Raw genomic sequence first — 18,907 nt, 5'->3', positions numbered from 1 at the left:
GTTTCAGGCTCGGCTTCTGTTTCAGGCTCGGCTTCTGTTTCAGACTCAGCTTCTGTTTCAGGCTCAGCTTCTGTTTCAGGCTCGGCTTCTGTTTCAGGCTCGGCTTCTGTTTCAGGCTCAGCTTTTGTTTCAGGCTCAGCTTCTGTTTCAGGCTCGGCTTCTGTTTCAGGCTCGGCTTCTGTTTCAGGCTCAGCTTCTGTTTTCAGTTTTTCTGAAGCCGGACTTCAGTTTTCTCAGGTGGTCTCATCTGTCAGACCTCAGACATGATGACATTTCATTCTGCTGTGTCTCCGTCCCAGCGGCGCTCAGGCGTCTGCTGCTGCTCGCTGACAGTGAAGGCCCCCCCCCCCGGGACCAGACATTTACCTGTAAATGTAGAAACTCTAACAGAGGGAGCTTCAGCTGCTCCTCTTTAAAGGATGTTTCCACAGTTTTCTGAAAACTACGTCCAGGTGCTCGTGTGCACGTTGAAACTGGTTTCGCAGGTCGGGATCTTCCTGTTCAGACCGGCTGTGATGGAAGTGACGGGGGCCAGAATCCAAAGTTTCCTGCGGTCTGAGCTGCGGCTGCTCTCCCCAGGAGGCGTTTCAGCTGTACAAAGCTCGTTTACGGGTCCCGGGTCCAGATCCCGGGTCCTTCTCCGTACCGAAGCTGCTCGAGTCTCGTTCTCTTCAGATAAACTCTGGAACACGTATTTGTACTGAATGTCGACTGGGGGTGTCTCCATGTCTCAGGAGAGGATCATCGTCCCTCAGCTGTCCCTCAGCTGTCCCTCAGATCCTAACAGGCTCAGCAACATCTCCCGCCCCCTCCATGACATGCTGTTTGAGAAGAGGAGGGTCTGCAGCCAAAAGCTGACACCCCTGAAGTGTCGGTCCGTCAACTCACCCCCCCTCTGCTGCTGTGGACATCAGTGGACTGGGAGGCTGCTGTGGTCTTCCTGGACCCACTAACTGGACTAATTACATTTCCTGTACCTTCTGGCAGCTTTATGAGCTTCAGTTCTTGAGTCTGAAGCTTGGTTTTGCTTCGTTCTTTGTAATCGTGGTTCGTTCGTTGCTGCTGTGACGAGCAGGTTTACCCTCAGGAGAAATAAAGGATCAGAAGCTGTTTGAGACGACTACTCGACAGTTTTGAAGGTCTTTCATGCTGTAAGTTGCAGACAATCCTCCATCAGAATTATTTAGCACAAAGGCTTTGAAACAAAAAGTGATATTTTGTCCAATGGTTCAGCTGGAAGAATAAATATTAAAGAAACTGGAAATTTGGCAGGTTTAAATGAGAACAGGCTCCTGATTCGTGTCGAGCGCACAGCGATGACGAGCTGGAATTAACGGCTTTTCCTTTAAATGTAGAAACTGAAGGTTAGCAGGAACTGGACAGATTATCAGATGAACATACGATGGACAGACACACAGCTGAAATCTGTCCAACCGCTGAAACGGCTGCAGAGTCCAGAGAAGAACAGGGTCAGTGATGAGTTCAGGTCACGTCTCTGGACTGGAACAAACAGCAGTATCGTCCCCTGTGATGTAACTCTGTGAGGACATCTACACATGGAAGTCCTAATTATTTAATTATTAAATTATTATTTCAAATATAAATCATACACTTAGTGTCTGAAATATACGTCTTTAGAGAGAGAGAGAGAGACAGAGAGACAGAGAGAGAGAGAGAGAGGTTAATACTGTTTAAAGACCAGAAAACACATGAAACCACGACGAGCTTCATACACTGCTGCAGCGAGCCGGACCAGGACCAAGAGTTAAAACGGATCCCAAAGTGTGTGTGTTAGAGTGTGAGAGAGAGAGTGTGTGAGTGAGTGTGTGTGAGTGTGTGTGTGTGATTGTGTGTGCGTCTGTGTGAGTGTGTGTGTGCGTGTGTGAGAGACAGTGTGTGTGCGTGTGTATATCTGTGTGTGTGTGTGTGTGTGTTGCTGTCAGTCTGTCCTCTGAGCTTTTCGCTCTTTTGACTCTGATGAAATCTGCTCAGAAGCTTTTAAAACTTCACGTCTGTTTGTCGGTTCAGGCTGAACATGGAGGACCTTCAGGTGACTTTGCGGAGGTCCGGGTCCTGCAGGGACCCTGGATCTGGATCTGGAACACGCAGAGCAGCTCTCACGCTGCGTAGAGGAGCTCTGGTGTGTTAGCTTCACCGCAGTTAGCTCGCTGCTCACTGAAGTTACAGACCGGCTGTGACTGAACAGACTTCAGTTCTGTGAGTTTGTCCTTCAGATTTTCAGCTGGTGCAGTTTGTCTCGGACTTAAAGACTAAATTCAGGGATGTGAGTGTGTGCATGTGTGGCTGCAGCCTGACGAGGACAGACACTGGCATGTTTATTCTATTCCAGGTGGATATACGGTGAAAACGCCTGCAGGGTGATCTGATCGGTTCATTTGACCCCAAACAGAAGTTTCTGAAACTCCAACAACCTCATCTTTAAAATTTGTCTGCATCGCTCCACAAACACACAGATCAAGCCACACTTTTACTGAAAACTTTTATTCTGAAAAGATGAATTTGAACATATAAAATCAGTTGTTGTTGGTTGATGGAGGTGTGTTTCTGATCCTCAGACTGAAGCTTCCTCGCAGGAAACTTGAAGCTCAAACAAACGTTGCTGTCGGCACACGTAGAAAAATAAAACCTCACAGAGGAAGGAAACGATGGCGACATACAGACTACAGACACTACAGCGTCAGTCGGCAGCGTCTCTGCCAGCGGCTGTCACGCGGCGGCAGCGGCGTCCTCATCCATCGCTCTTGGAGCAGCAGCGGTGCAGAAACTTCTTGAAGAAGTTCCTGAACTCGGTGTTGAAGACGGTGTAGATGACGGGGTTGAGGGCGCTGTTGACGTAGCCGAGCCACGTCACCACGCTCATCAGGGCCGGTGGGACGCGGCAGTCCCGACAGCGAGCTCGCATCGTGTGGAGGACAAAGAATGGAGTCCAGCAGAAGAGGAAGGCGCCTGCAGGAGGAGGAGGAGAATCAGCAGAGTACCGAGAGCCTCACTTTGATTTTAGCAGCATCTCAGATTTAGATGTTTCAGATGGATATCAGTTTCAGGGCATGTCTAGCCTAGCTTAGCACAAAGACAAGAAGCAGAGGGAAACTGCTAGCCTCCCTCTGACGAAAAGAAACCTTGAAATTTGATTGACAACATTTGATTTGTGTGACTGTTCACAGAGAAAATGTGTTTCTGGACCCCGAACGTTACTCTCAGGTTGGGCTGAACACCTGGCTGTTTCTACCTGCACCACCCTACCAACTGACCCGGCAGCTTCCCTCTCAGGTTGAGCTTATGAAGCCCGGACTACCAACAATTTACCAACTACTAACTTACCTATCTACCAGCCTGCCCAATGACCTACAAACCCCCTACCAATCGACCAACTTTGATTCAGCCCTCGTCTCAGGATGACACCTTCATTTCCAGGTGAACCTCACCATCAACGTACCTACCTTTCTACCTACAAGCTAGCAACTCACCTGTTTATCTACCTACCATTTTACCTTCCTACCAACTTACCTAACTATCTAAAAAGCTACAGGTCTACCAAGTTAGCTCTGGTAGATCACCCTCAGGTTTCCACCTGAATAGTCAAATGAGCTCATGAAGCAGGTGTTCGTCTACCTGTCCACAAACTAACCTTCTAACAGAGCTACCAACTTAAATATCAAGCAATCCATCAAATTACCCGACTTCCAGTCAACCAACTCACTGCTGACTCAGATGAGCCAATGAGGCAGCGCTTCACCAGACGAACTTAATTATTTACAAAACTTTCAACTGACTTACCTCTCTACCTACCAACCTACCAGCATAACCAACCTACCAGCATAACTAACCTGCCAGCATAACCAACCTACCATCATAACCAACCTGCCAGCATAACTAACCTACCAGTCTACCAACCTACCAGTCCTCCAACCTTCTTACAAACCTTCCAAGCTACCTCCACATCTGCACACCTACCTGTCTGCACCATATGGCCAAAGGTCAGCTGACACCTACCTGTATATGAGCATCCCATTCTAAAACCATTAACATGGAGTTTGACCCGTCTCCACACTAAACCCACCCACTCACGTCTTTATGGAGCTCACTCTGTGAACAGGGGCAGCAAAGTCAAATCCTCAAATTGTTGACACAAAGTTGAAAGTGCCCAGTTGGCTAAAACGTCTTTGTGTTCTGTAGCGTTAAGAAAAACCTTCACTGGAACGAAGGGGCCAAGCCCAAATCCTGAAAACGTGACAAACAGTCAGTCATGTTGTTTACATTGTTGAGCCCACCTTTAGACTGCCACTGGAACTGTTAGGTGAGCTAATGAAGCAGAGATTCATGACAACTACCTGCACACTGACCAAGCTTGCATAATAATTGGATTTCAGATTAAGTACCTGCAGGATTAGCTGCTGTGTGCTAAAGGGAAGCATTTCTACGTATTAGGACCAGCAGTGACTGCTATTTATAGGGTGACCTTTTCTAACTGATGTGTTAGGGCCTCTGAACAGACATCAGAGGTGGAGGTGAGGCGTTCAGGTACCTGCAGCCTCTGAACAGACATCAGAGGTGGAGGTGAGGCGTTCAGGTACCTGCTGGCCTCTGAACAGACATCAGAGGTGGAGGTGAGGCGTTCAGGTACCTGCAGCCTCTGAACAGACATCAGAGGTGGAGGTGAGGCGTTCAGGTACCTGCTGGCCTCTAAACAGTCATCAGAGGTGGAGGTGAGGCGTTCAGGTGCCTGCAGCCTCTGAACAGATGTCAGGTGGAGGTGAGGCGTTCAGGTACCTGCTGGCCTCTGAACAGGCGTCAGAGATGGAGGTGAGGCGTTCATGTACCTGCAGCCTCTGAACAGACGTCAGGTGGAGGTGAGGCGTTCAGGTACCTGCTGGCCTCTGAACAGACATCAGAGGTGGAGATGAGGCGTTCAGGTACCTGCTGGCCTCTGAACAGACATCAGAGGTGGAGGTGAGGCATTCAGGTACCTGCTGGCCTCTTAACAGACATCAGAGGTGGAGGTGAGGCGTTCATGTACCTGCAGCCTCTGAACAGGCCTCACAGGTGGAGGTGAGGCGTTCAGGTACCTGCTGGCCTCTGAACAGACATCAGAGGTGGAGGTCAGGCGTTCAGGTACCTGCTGGCCTCTGAACAGGCGTCAGAGATGGAGGTGAGGCGTTCAGGTACCTGCTGGCCTCTGAACAGACATCAGAGGTGGAGGTGAGGCATTCAGGTACCTGCTGGCCTCTTAACAGACATCAGAGGTGGAGGTGAGGCGTTCATGTACCTGCAGCCTCTGAACAGGCCTCACAGGTGGAGGTGAGGCGTTCAGGTACCTGCTGGCCTCTGAACAGACATCAGAGGTGGAGGTCAGGCGTTCAGGTACCTGCTGGCCTCTGAACAGGCGTCAGAGATGGAGGTGAGGCGTTCAGGTACCTGCTGGCCTCTGAACAGACGTCAGAGGTGGAGGTGAGGTGTTCAGGTACCTGCTGGCCTCTGAACAGACATCAGAGGTGGAGGTGAGGCATTCAGGTACCTGCTGGCCTCTTAACAGACATCAGAGGTGGAGGTGAGGCGTTCAGGTACCTGCTGACCTCTTAACAGACATCAGAGGTGGAGGTGAGGTGTTCAGGTAACTGCAGCCTCTGAACAGATGTCAGAGATGGAGGTGAGGCGTTCAGGTACCTGCTGGCCTCTGAACAGGCGTCAGAGATGGAGGTGAGGCGTTCAGGTGCCTGCAGCCTCTGAACAGGCGTCAGAGATGGAGGTGAGGCGTTCAGGTACCTGCAGCCTCTGAACAGGCGTCAGAGATGGAGGTGAGGCGTTCAGGTACCTGCAGCCTCTGAACAGGCCTCAGAGGTGGAGGTGAGGCGTTCAGGTACCTGCAGCCTCTGAACAGATGTCAGAGATGGAGGTGAGGCGTTCAAGTACCTGCTGGCCTCTGAACAGACATCAGCCTCTGAACAGGCGTCAGAGATGGAGGTGAGGCGTTCAGGTGCCTGCAGCCTCTGAACAGGCGTCAGAGATGGAGGTGAGGCGTTCAGGTACCTGCAGCCTCTGAACAGGCCTCAGAGATGGAGGTGATGCGTTCAGGTGCCTGCAGCCTCTGAACAGGCCTCACAGGTGGAGGTGAGGTGTTCAGGTACCTGCTAGCCTCTGAACAGACATCAGAGGTGGAGGTGAGGCGTTCAGGTACCTGCAGCCTCTGAACAGATGTCAGAGATGGAGGTGAGGCGTTCAGGTACCTGCTAGCCTCTGAACAGGCGTCAGAGATAGAGGTGAGGCGTTCAGGTACCTGCTGGCCTCTGAACAGACGTCAGAGGTGGAGGTGAGGCGTTCAGGTACCTGCTGGCCTCTGAACAGACATCAGAGGTGGAGGTCAGGCGTTCAGGTACCTGCTGGCCTCTGAACAGGCGTCAGAGGTGGAGGTGAGGCGTTCAGGTACCTGCAGCCTCTGAACAGATGTCAGAGATGGAGGTGAGGCGTTCAAGTACCTGCTGGCCTCTGAACAGACATCAGCCTCTGAACAGGCGTCAGAGATGGAGGTGAGGCGTTCAGGTGCCTGCAGCCTCTGAACAGGCGTCAGAGATGGAGGTGAGGCGTTCAGGTACCTGCAGCCTCTGAACAGGCCTCAGAGATGGAGGTGATGCGTTCAGGTGCCTGCAGCCTCTGAACAGGCCTCACAGGTGGAGGTGAGGTGTTCAGGTACCTGCTAGCCTCTGAACAGACATCAGAGGTGGAGGTGAGGCGTTCAGGTACCTGCAGCCTCTGAACAGATGTCAGAGATGGAGGTGAGGCGTTCAGGTACCTGCTAGCCTCTGAACAGGCGTCAGAGATAGAGGTGAGGCGTTCAGGTACCTGCAGCCTCTGAACAGATGTCAGAGATGGAGGTGTGGCTTCAGGTACCTGCTGGCCTCTGAACAGGTGTCAGAGGTGGAGGTGAGGCGTTCAGGTACCTGCAGCCTCTGAACAGGTGTCAGAGGTGGAGGTGAGGCGTTCAGGTACCTGCTGGCCTCTGAACAGACGTCAGAGGTGGAGGTGAGGCGTTCAGGTACCTGCTGGCCTCTGAACAGACATCAGAGGTGGAGGTCAGGCGTTCAGGTACCTGCTGGCCTCTGAACAGGCGTCAGAGATGGAGGTGAGGCGTTCAGGTACCTGCTGGCCTCTGAACAGACGTCAGAGGTGGAGGTGAGGTGTTCAGGTACCTGCTGGCCTCTGAACAGACATCAGAGGTGGAGGTGAGGCGTTCAGGTACCTGCTGGCCTCTTAACAGACATCAGAGGTGGAGGTGAGGCGTTCAGGTACCTGCTGACCTCTTAACAGACATCAGAGGTGGAGGTGAGGTGTTCAGGTAACTGCAGCCTCTGAACAGATGTCAGAGATGGAGGTGAGGCGTTCAGGTACCTGCTGGCCTCTGAACAGGCGTCAGAGATGGAGGTGAGGCGTTCAGGTGCCTGCAGCCTCTGAACAGGCGTCAGAGATGGAGGTGAGGCGTTCAGGTACCTGCAGCCTCTGAACAGGCGTCAGAGATGGAGGTGAGGCGTTCAGGTACCTGCAGCCTCTGAACAGGCCTCAGAGGTGGAGGTGAGGCGTTCAGGTACCTGCAGCCTCTGAACAGATGTCAGAGATGGAGGTGAGGCGTTCAAGTACCTGCTGGCCTCTGAACAGACATCAGCCTCTGAACAGGCGTCAGAGATGGAGGTGAGGCGTTCAGGTGCCTGCAGCCTCTGAACAGGCGTCAGAGATGGAGGTGAGGCGTTCAGGTACCTGCAGCCTCTGAACAGGCGTCAGAGATGGAGGTGAGGCGTTCAGGTACCTGCAGCCTCTGAACAGGCCTCAGAGATGGAGGTGATGCGTTCAGGTGCCTGCAGCCTCTGAACAGGCCTCACAGGTGGAGGTGAGGTGTTCAGGTACCTGCTAGCCTCTGAACAGACATCAGAGGTGGAGGTGAGGCGTTCAGGTACCTGCAGCCTCTGAACAGATGTCAGAGATGTAGGTGAGGCGTTCAGGTACCTGCTACTCTGAACAGGCGTCAGAGATAGAGGTGAGGCGTTCAGGTACCTGCAGCCTCTGAACAGATGTCAGAGATGGAGGTGTGGCTTCAGGTACCTGCTGGCCTCTGAACAGGTGTCAGAGGTGGAGGTGAGGCGTTCAGGTACCTGCAGCCTCTGAACAGGTGTCAGAGGTGGAGGTGAGGCGTTCAGGTACCTGCAGCCTCTGAACAGGTGTCAGAGGTGGAGGTGAGGCGTTCAGGTACCTGCTGGCCTCTGAACAGACGTCAGAGGTGGATGTGAAGCGAACTGGCAGTGCTCAGGTGTTTGGGTGGATAGAATCCCTGGAACACTTTGATAATTTGACATTTGACATTCAGTGTTACTGAATTTTGGATCCTTTAATCCAGGCATGTCAAAGTGATTCCATAAAGGGCTGTGTGGCTGCACGTTTTTGTTCCAACCAAGGAGGAGCACACCTGGCTGGAATCAATTAATCTCAGTCTTCAGCTGATAACTAAGTGATCCCTTGATGTTGATTGGTTGGCCTGGTATGCTCCTCCTTGGTTGGAACAAAAACCTGCAGGCACACGGCCCTTTATGGAATCAGTTTGACATGCCTGCTTTAATCTAACTCTAATGCTGCTGAACAGGAAGTGAACTCACCCACAACGACAGGAAGCACCTTCATGGCCTTCCTCTCCCGGCTGTTGATCTTGGCCGTCTTCTTCCTGCGAGGCTCGGGGTTGAACTTGATCTCTGCGAAACTGATCGTCCTCACGGGGCCGTCTTTGCACTCTGACGAGTGAAAGGGCGGGTCCGGAGACGGGAAGGTGGACGGCTCATCCACAGTGTCCGTCTGTTCCCGCTCTATGATGGGCGGCAGTGGCGGCGGCAGCGAGGCCAGCGGCGGCAGCGACACGGCGGCCTCCTGCAGCTTGCGGCAGGCCTGGATGCTGTTCCTCAGCTTGGCTTTGCGCGCCTCCTCCCAGCGCCTCAGGCCGCGGAACATGCCGCAGTACAGCAGCAGCATGATGGGGCAGGGGATGAAGAAGGAGCACACGGACGAGTACAGGACATAGTCGTCGTTCTCCAATTTACACTCCCGGGGGTCTCGGCCCGGCACGTTGTTGATGCCGAACATGACGGGCGAGGCCACGGCCAGAGCCAAGACCCAGGTGGCCGACAGCAGCACCGTCTGCCGCAGGTCCACGTGCTTCCTGTTGTAGTTGAGCGGGATTAACACGGCGATGAACCTGCAACAGGTGAGAGAAATTTTACAAGCTGTTCTTGAGATCTTTAAAATCTAAATGTCCGTCCTCTGGAGGGGGCAGACATGTGATGAAGACATTTCAGGACTACCTGTACGTTAGCTCGAAGTATGTTGAAATGCTGATATTTTCTCCAGCTGGTGGCGCTACTGAAGAGCTTTTCTTTCGTGGTCACAGATCATTTCAATAGGCTGTTGTGGATTACTTTTCATTACTATTCGATCATCTTAGACTTTTAAGGTGTCAGAATTTCTCGGTTCCTACTGAGAACAGTACAGCAGGTTCTCTTCCTGCTGAAACTGGCCTATCAAAGGCATGCGCCTTTATCGCCTCATCTTAGATTACAGTATTAGCTGTAAATAGAAATATTAGTTAGCGGTACCTTTTATTCAGTACTGAGTTTTATCTGGAGATATTCCTTTCAAGCTGCATACAGACCCAACGGCCGTTATATATAAGACAGAACAATCTGTATGTTGCCTGAGAGGCGAAACTCAGGAGCTCAATAGTGCTGCTGGTTATTAAGGTTGCCTTGAGCCCACGGTAATGACTGAAGGCGTTCACCAACATCGTTTTAGTAAGAAGATCAAGCTGAAAGTATAAACCTGAGGGGGGGTAAAAATGGAATATTCACATCAGATTTCTGTCTCTGATCAAAGAGCAAAGATGAATTTTGTTGAAATGTTGATTAATGAGCGTCAGCTGTTTTCTGTTTTCTTCCCAGTCAAATCTTAATATAATAATAATATTAAACTGTATTTATAGAACACGTGATTAAACAGAAAAAGGATCAATTTAAACCACAGTTAGGATGTTAAAATGACATATAACAGGGGAAGAGGAGGGCTATTTTTAACTGTTAAATAGTTAACAATAATAAATGAATGACTTCAGTCCTTCAGCATTCAGCAGAGGGATGTTTTCTGTCCACATAAATCTTCCTAACCTGGATCTCGACAGTTTATGGCAGAATTAGGGCACTCCTTCTTTATCGTTCCCAAGTGGATCAGCCTGTCAGACGCTTTGACCTTTCACAGCCAGAATATCACAGGTGGAAGGAACAACGTTAACGAACCTGCGATTAATAAAGTTATCAGTTACACTTGTGATTGATTGATTATGATCATGGACGAACACACAGAAGAGTTGTCACACATGAAGAAAAAGGTTTCAGTATTTAAATGTTGAACGTTGTGTTTGAGGATGTGGTGCGTGACGTTGATCACGTGACCTGGCTGTGATTAGATGAGGTGGGAGAGCAGAGACGGTTCAGGTCATTGCAGTAGAGCTTCATAGTTCATTAATGCACCGTGCTGTATCCGTGTGTCGGTTAACGAGGACTGCTCGCCTTGTCATACGATCTCACACCACAAACTGTTTGTTTCTACCAGGACGTTTCTCCCAGTGCAGAACCAGTTTTCATTTTTACACTTTAATTCCTGTACAAATTAAACAAACAAGATTTAACATGTTAATTAGTGAACTTCAGGGTCAGGGTTTCCAGTCTTTACACTAAGCTAAGCTAAGCTAAGCTATCAGGCTGCTAGCTGTAGCTTCACGGACAAACATGAGTCTGACTCATCTGACCGTCTCCAACAAGGCAAATAAGCATATTTATTGCTCCGCCGGAGGACTTAGATCATGATCATGGGCGAAAACATGTGACGGGAACAAACAAGCTCTTTGTTAACAACAGCTTTGTCATTCAGAGGCTCTTCCAGCTCAGAGCCCCCTCGGCCCTCGGCCCCCGGTGCTGTTCAGTAATCCATCCACAAATGACAGCAGGTCATCGGTCAGTTTGCTGTTCAAACCATCAAACCTGCAGAGAGACCAGAAGGTTTCTCCTTTCAGCCTGTGGACAGCAGCAGCAGGTGGACTCTGCAGACCTTCAGGACCTGGTTCCTGCTCAGCCTGTTGAATTATTCAGCCTCTTTCATCCAGTTAAACCTCTGACTGCTGCCGGCTGCTTCAGAAAGCTTAAGACCATCACCATCAGTCCACGTTAGCCTCAGTGCCTCCATCAGTCTCAGGTTTAATCGTATTTTCTAGAGTTGGGACATCAGATTTGAGGAGCGGCCCGGTTTTCGGCTCAGATTTTCATCCTTCAACATCAGCTGAGAGTTGAGATAATCTCATTGAGTCAAACTAAAGAGCGCAGAGTGAAGCTGGCAGTTCATCTCTGCAAATGTATCCTTCATTTGGGCCTTTAAGTTGTTCTGTCCGCTCTGATTTTTCATCTTTTGGAGCTTTTACAGGAAACAGACAAAAGGTCATCATCATATTTCCACAACAGAGTGAACCGTCTGACCCTGAGACCGTCAGATGGAAATGGACGTCCTGTGAGCTCCTGACAGATCGCTCAGGGTTCATTAATCAGCTGCTCGCTGCTGGAGGCAGATTAAAAGCTCCGGTTATGACACGGAGTCTGTGAGTTACGGCTGAACTTTCACTTCTTCCTTTCAATCAAGTGTTCTGCAGGAGTTTTGTGGTTCGTTTGGCTGCAGAGCTTCATCGGAATCATCTGCATCTTCCTCACTGCAGCTGGAGGATAAAACACAGCTCAGGGGAGTTTCGTGGAGTCTGCGCTGCTAAGATGGAGACGGCTGGAGCTGCTGTCACTGAGCTCCACGGGCTCTTTGTGAAGCGAGGGGTGACGTCACAGGACCACGTCCATGTTTTAAACAGTCTGTGGTTCTGGATGAAGACATGGACTTCAAGCCCCAAGTCCATATCCTCATGTTAGCCGTGCTAACTGCAGGGATGCAGTCGGTCATTCTACCACCCGGATTCTGTACAGAGATCCAAAACCCCACAGACTTCAGTGATTCGCTGACTTTTCCTCTAGCGCCACCATCAGGTTGTAATTTGTGGTTTTAAGTGAAACAGCCAACAGCCCCCTCAGGATGACGTTCCATCAACTCAGCTATATTTAGTGTTTAGTGCTAAGACATGCTAACCTTTGATGGAGAACATCGTGAACATTAAATGTTAGCGTCGTCATTGTGAGCATGTTAGCCACTGTTGTGCTTTGAGCTAAGTGCTAACTTTAGCATGCTAAGTACAGCTTCACATAGTTTCCAGCAGTGCTGTAGACTCAGAAGGAACAAAGAACATCCTCGTTGACTTTTTAAATGATGTCTGTGTTTTGTCTTTTAGTTTTCAGTTTAGGGTGTAGATTTGGTTTAAGCAGTGAAGATTTATTCTGTATATCTGCATGTGCAGTCTGTGTACCTGCACAGGTGAGCACTGACCTGTCGACGCTGATGGCACAGAGGTTAAAGATGGACGCGGTGCACAGCATCACATCCATGGTCATCAGACCGTCACAGACGGTGGTGCTGAGGGTCCACACGCCATCCTGGAACTGAAACACAGAAACAGGCTCAGTTCGTTCGCTCAGAGCCGCGGAGGCTGTCTGAGGGTGAAACATCAGGGGGATGCACCGAGCATGTGGGGCAGCCGCAATCTTCCATATAACTTTATTTAAACAGGGACAAAGCACAAAAAACATTAACTTCCTATAAAACAAGGAGAGATGTGATGTGCTGGAATTCAGTGTCATCAAGTGTTGTTTTCTGCCCATAGAGGATGTGCAGGGAGGTAGAATAATAAATAAAGGTGAGAAATAGATATTAAGAGGGCGCAAAATACTAAGATAGTCGAATAAAGTATACAATGCATCACATTTTCTCCACTGGAAGGACACTCTGGACACTTCATGATGCTTTATAACCCATTGGGGCATCCAAGAGGCAGAAAAGATTCATAAAAGTGCATAAAAATAATCAAAATATAAAACGAATACATTAATGCAAATCAAAGAATTCAGAAATGTGTACATGCAAATATAGAAAACTTCTAAAAATATTAATATGAAATACCCTCAAAACAAACTTCTGTCAAAAAAGCTCTCAAATGATTTTTTTTGCACATTTTAAATAACTGTAACAATAAGTGACAGAACACCTGAATCTAAGTCATGCCAGGAATCCCTTAATATGTCCATTAGTGTACAAGTGAAGTAACATTGTGGTACTTCTACTTGTACTAAAGAAAATGGCCTTAATGACAGCGCAGAGCTCTGCAGGCTGAAACACGAGTCAGCTGATCAGCTCGTTAATTCCTTTAGTTTCTGAGACCATGAAAACAAAAGCAGCTTCAATGACAGAACACACAAAGACGAACCGTCAGGAGGAAACGACGATAAACAGACACAACGATGAACAAGAGGGGACAAAAGATTTAACACCGACTGACAAACAAGCCCAGCTCATTAGATAGATTAGATATTCATTGTTTTCCTGAACTCATTGTTGCTGTGGGGCCCCTTGGCTGACCTCTGACCCCGGGAACAGAGCCGCCGTCAGGGGGGGTACAGACTGTGCGTCCTTCAGCTCTGCCAGACAATGACTGACTGTACCACGCCGAGTGTTCCGTTAAAATCTGATTTTATGAATGAAAAGAATTTCCTGCCTCCACTAAATTAACGAAAAGATGAAAAAAGACGAATTATTGACGAGAGTCAAATGAAACAGGGACAGACTCGAGAACCAATAAAAAAAGAGTAAATAATATTAAATATCGGACTCAGGCAGGGTCATTCTGAGTCCGCTCAGTGATGTCACAGGAGGGGCGGGGCGTCACCAGAGGTTCATCTGGAGGTCAGGGCTGACATTTAAAGGGACAGTTCGCTGAATTAAAAGCCCAGATCTCGTAAACATGTTGGTTCCCCACAGACAGCAGCTGATACACGTTTGAATAAATTAGATCCAACAAAGAAAAAATAGTCATGTAGACGCTACATGTTCTAGCTTTCCATTATTCTGAGCAAACCTCAACATCTGCTGATGAAGGCTGTGTGATACAGTCAAAAGCTCCTGAACAAGCGAGTAGGTGGACCTTGAGTGTGATGCTTTGTCAGCTGTCGTCTCTCAAAGATGAATCGACTTTGAATCCAACCTGGACGACAAGTTCTGAAGATGTTCAGAGAAGTGCCAAAATAAACTGAGCAAACTCAATCTGCCGATGAAGACCATGTGATAAGCCAGAAAGCTCCAGCACAAATAGGTAGGTGGACCTTGAGTGGGACAATGTGTTAACTCGGCCGTAAAAACACTGAACTGATCCTTTAAACCAGTTTTTCACAACCTGAAGGTCAGCAGTGGAAGAGGTCTTCAGATCTTCTACTTCAGTAAAAGTAGTAACATCACACACATAAAGTATCTTACCTGAGTAAAAGTACATAAGTATTAGCATCATATTATACTTAAAGTACCAAAACTAAAAGAACTGGATTGTATTGATGCATTATGTGTTCATTAATTTAATTATGCAGTTGCTAAAAGTGGGGCTACTTTCAGATACTCTGTATACTGCTCTGTAGCTTCATCAATCATCAATAATCACAGATCAAAACTGACTGGCTGATTAATAATCTGAATCTGCAAAGTAACCACGAACAAAAAATAAGTTCAATATTTGCCTCCAAGGTCTGGTGGAGTACAAGTATAATGTGGCATCAAATGGAAATACCCAAGTCAAGTACAAGTACCTCAAACTTCTACTTTACTAGCGCACTTGAGTAAATGTACTTAGCTGCATTCCACCACTGGGGGTCAGGACCCCCCAAGACCAAATTCTGATACACAAAACGAAGTTTATTGTTCACTTGTTTCATGTGAAATATTGTAGTTTTACTCGTGTGATCCTCTTAAACAGATTCAGGAGAATCTCACACCTCGTTCACACCTCGTTCACACCAAGACATCCGTCCAGGAGTCACACCTGCTGCATGTTTCCACCTGGTTCCTGCGCTCTCGTCCGTCTCGTTCCACAACACGATGGAAAAACAGTCGCTGACTGACTGCTGCCATCACTGACTGACTGCTGCCATCACTGACTGACTGACTGCTGCCATCACTGACTGACTGACTGCTGCCATCACTGACTGACTGCTGCCATCACTGACTGACTGACTGCTGCCATCGCTGACTGACTGCTGCCATCACTGACTGACTGACTGCTGCCATCGCTGACTGACCGCTGCCATCACTGACTGACTGACTGCTGCCATCACTGACTGACTGCTGCCATCACTGACTGACTGACTGCTGCCATCGCTGACTGACCGCTGCCATCACTGACTGACTGACTGCTGCCATCGCTGACTGACTGACTGCTGCCATCACTGACTGACTGACTGCTGCCATCACTGACTGACTGACTGCTGCCATCGCTGACTGACCGCTGCCATCGCTGACTGACTGCTGCCATCGCTGACTGACTGACTGCTGCCATCACTGACTGACTGCTGCCATCACTGACTGACTGCTGCTAAGTTACGTTAACTTACATACAGAAATTAAAATAAGTCAACGCTGACTTTCGGCTTCACATGGGACAAAACGGCGGCCTCCTGGGTGAAAGTTTGTTTGACACATCCATCCACCCTGACCTCCACCATATGAGGACTTTCTTGCTCTTTATACTACATCACCTGCCTTCTTAGGTGAGAGGTCTCCTAAAGTAAAAATGGGTCATAATAAGCTGCTGTCACGGACGACCTATACTCATACAACCTGCTCCTGCTGCTGTCTCTGCAGCCTCAACTGTCAACGAGATCATCGGGATCAGATCCGACGCTGCGACCTCCATCTCCTCTTCTGATCTCCCCCAGTTTGCCCCTTTACCACACACAACCCCTCGGCTGTGCCTGCCCTCCAGCCAGTCCCAGTTCTTTAAAGAAGCCCTGCCTGTCATTGTCCCGGCTGTACTCCCCAGTATGAACCCATCCCTCGTCTATTGTCAATCCACCTGAATCCAGCCGAGTTGTTGACGGGACAAATGATGTCCTTGTGAAGGCCGATAGGGAGGAACACTCCACCTCTGATCATACCCCCATGAATAGCCACAGGGGTCAAAGAGATGACCAGACACTTTTATTATTATTATCATTTTAATTATTATTACTGATGATTTCTGGATGATGGACTGGACGTCACTTAACTTTCTTCAGCTGAATTCAGTCAGCCCTGAACATCCTACAGATGGTATCCTCCTGTGTTCTGGTCCACTTGCCCTCTATCAAACCAAACTATTGGCTTCTGCTCTAGAACACCTTCATCATCTCTCGCCTCAACGCCCCCAGCACGGCTGCAGCCTGTACAAAATGCTCTGAACTCTGACTGGCTGTGGAGCTCACATCACTCCTACTTTAGCCTCTGGCTGCCAGTGAAGTGGAGGATCAGGTTTAAGATTCTTTTAATCACTTCAAAAGGCACTAGACGGTTTAGCTCATGCACAGAGATCCTTACACCACCGAGCCGTTACTGAGGCCATCCAACCAAGACCTGCTGGCCATACTGTGCCAATAAGAACCGAAGACAGCACAACCCCCTCCTCCCATTAGATCAGCTGAGTCTGTTTCAAACAACATTTACAGACCCACTTCTTCCAGAAGTCTAAAGTGTAGAGAAAAGAACTAGATTAATAAAGTTTTATTCATGTACCCCCCCCCCACACACACCGTTTAGATGAAGGTGTTTGGTGTTTTCTCTGTGAATTAAGGTTAAATGGGAAGTTTTAAAGTTTCTCTTGTTACATGGTGAAACAGTTTAGAGTAGAAAACGCTGGAATCTGTATCACCTGCCGTGCACAGACCCGCCACACCTGCATCTGGACCATGAGGACTTTAAACCTCGAGTAGTCCTGGGGGGCCCCTGAGAGAGCCGTGGCCCCTCGAGCTGTGGGTGCAGCTGTGAGGTAAACATTAAAGCAACTCCACCTGTAGCCTACTTAAAGTAAGACCCACATCTCCACAGTGTGTTTCGGTCTCACCTCGGAATAGACGAAAAGTGGCAGCACGAGCACCGCGAGCATCAGATCCGCCACCGCCAGACTGACGATGAAGTAGTTGGTGGTGGTCTTCAGCGCCTTCTCCGTGAACACGCTCAGACACACCAGCAGGTTCCCGCAGATGATCACCACGATCAGCAGCACGCCGAACACCAGGGCCGGCAGGTTGTGTCCCGTCGCGGCCGCCTCGGGCGCCGCCGCCGCCGCGCTCAGGTTGGCTGCCATCTCTGCCGCGGCTCCTCCGCTCCGTCCCGGTCCGAGCCGCAGCCGCGCGGCCAGCGGGCTCTCATGAAGGCCGGGCCGGGCTCTGGTCCCCGTACCGTGTTGTCATCATGGTGTTGAGACTCAGACTCTACCGCGGAGCTCCAGAGCGCTCCGGTGCGCACTTTACGCAAAAAAGTCCGCGTAAAACAGAAAGGAAACAGGTGGAGTTTGGTCTTATTCACAAAATAAAACACACATCTACACCCTCAATTGTTAGATGGACGCTGATGAAGTTCCATTTGTCTTCTTGAGAAAGAACATTGTGTGTCGTCAAGAGGAAAAAGCGCATTAAAATCCTGAAATCAAAGAAAGTTGAGGAGGAAATCCATGACTCATCAATGTGAGGCTCAGATTTTAGAGTGAGGACCAGCCGGAGCGGCTCTGCGCTCAGACCGCGGTGAGCCTGTCGGGCTGCGGGTCTTTGCAGGTCCAGTGTGCTCACCTGCAGCCTGCTGAAGGCCACCGGGGCCAAATTAGCCGATTAAAGCCGCTTATCAGCTGCGCTTTACGGTGTCCTTCAGTCCTTGAGCTCCAGCAGGAGACAGTTTATCCATCTGTCTGTCTGTCCGTCTGTCCGTGTGTGTGTGTGTGTGTGTGAGAGAGAGAGAGAGGAGCAGCCGCTGCAAAAAATATCCACATTTTTAACAGTCAAGAGAAGAACAAGCAATAGAATATAGAAAGTACAGACGTGTGAAAGTTGTGTTTAAACAAATGCTGTAAAGCAGAATCCTGATTTATCCCCATTAAAATTCGTTTATTTTACTTTAATTAAGATATTTTAATGAGATTTTTAAAACTCAGTGGCTGCATTAATAGATTGTTTGGTCACTTCCAGTAGAGGAAGAAGTACTAAGACATTTTACTTAAGAGAAAGTAATTATACTCCAAAGCAGAAATAATACATGTAAAAGTCCTGCAAAGCAAGTTTTAGCATCAAAATATAATTAAAGTACCAAAAGTAGAAGTACTCATCATACGGAGTGTCCCATTTCAAAATAATACTGTATATATTGTATTATTGGATATGAGTCATGAAGAGGTTTGAGCAGATTTTCTTCATGATTTATTATTATTCTAATAATTGTGTAAATCAATGCAATTTTATAAATGCTGCAGCGCCACCAACTGGTTGATTAATGAATCAATGAATGGATTAAAGTATATGCAGACGATGCAGAGGAAATGAAGGAATCCTGTGATCTTAAACACTTTGTTTGGTCTTTGCTCCTGAACTTAGCTATAAAACTTTAAATCCAATAATTTAATAATTAAGAGTTCTGGAAATGAAAGGCTGGTTAAGAGCTTTAACTTTCTGTCCTCTCAGATTAATGGACACATAGTTGACCTCTGGGCACAGTGCCGTGGTTTCACAGTAAAAGTCCTGCAGAGACTTAGAGGCTAAAATGTGTTGGCGGGACACTTTTTGCAGTGTAGAGTGAAGGACTGGACTGAGGGAGAGCTGCAGGGCCACAAGGCAGAGAGGAGGAACCCCCCCCCCCCCCCCCCCCCCAGACAGCCAGCTGCAGG

At 48.8% G+C, this 18,907-nt stretch overlaps 1 protein-coding gene across 1 annotated transcript; it reads right to left on the bottom strand.

Annotated features, from left to right (window-relative positions):
• Positions 1–2,546: 2,546 nt before the first annotated feature.
• Positions 2,547–17,420, bottom strand: LOC121607427 (D(4) dopamine receptor-like). The gene is made up of 4 exons (XM_041938210.1): positions 17,099–17,420; positions 12,514–12,626; positions 8,658–9,247; positions 2,547–2,967 (listed from the first exon to the last, which is right to left on the bottom strand). Exons 1-4 carry the CDS (start codon positions 17,339–17,341, stop codon positions 2,750–2,752), a joined length of 1,164 nt encoding a protein of 387 aa, XP_041794144.1. The 5' UTR covers positions 17,342–17,420; the 3' UTR covers positions 2,547–2,749.
• Between the last annotated feature and the right edge of the window lie 1,487 nt (positions 17,421–18,907).

This window comes from Chelmon rostratus, chromosome 6 (genome assembly GCF_017976325.1).
Source record: "Chelmon rostratus isolate fCheRos1 chromosome 6, fCheRos1.pri, whole genome shotgun sequence".
Taxonomy (NCBI): domain Eukaryota; kingdom Metazoa; phylum Chordata; class Actinopteri; order Chaetodontiformes; family Chaetodontidae; genus Chelmon; species Chelmon rostratus.
This window is presented reverse-complemented; position numbering and strand designations above follow the sequence as displayed.

Excerpts from the sequence above, each read along its gene's own strand:
- LOC121607427 (XM_041938210.1), bottom strand. The coding sequence starts at position 17,341 with ATGGCAGCCAACCTGAGCGCGGCGGCGGCGGCGCCCGAGGCGGCCGCG. Across the intron at positions 9,248-12,513 it reads TGTGCCATCAGCGTCGACAG|GTTCATCGCCGTGTTAATCC; the intron begins GTCAGTGCTCAC and ends CACCTGTTGCAG. Across the intron at positions 2,968-8,657 it reads GGTGCTTCCTGTCGTTGTGG|GCGCCTTCCTCTTCTGCTGG; the intron begins GTGAGTTCACTT and ends CTCCTCCTGCAG.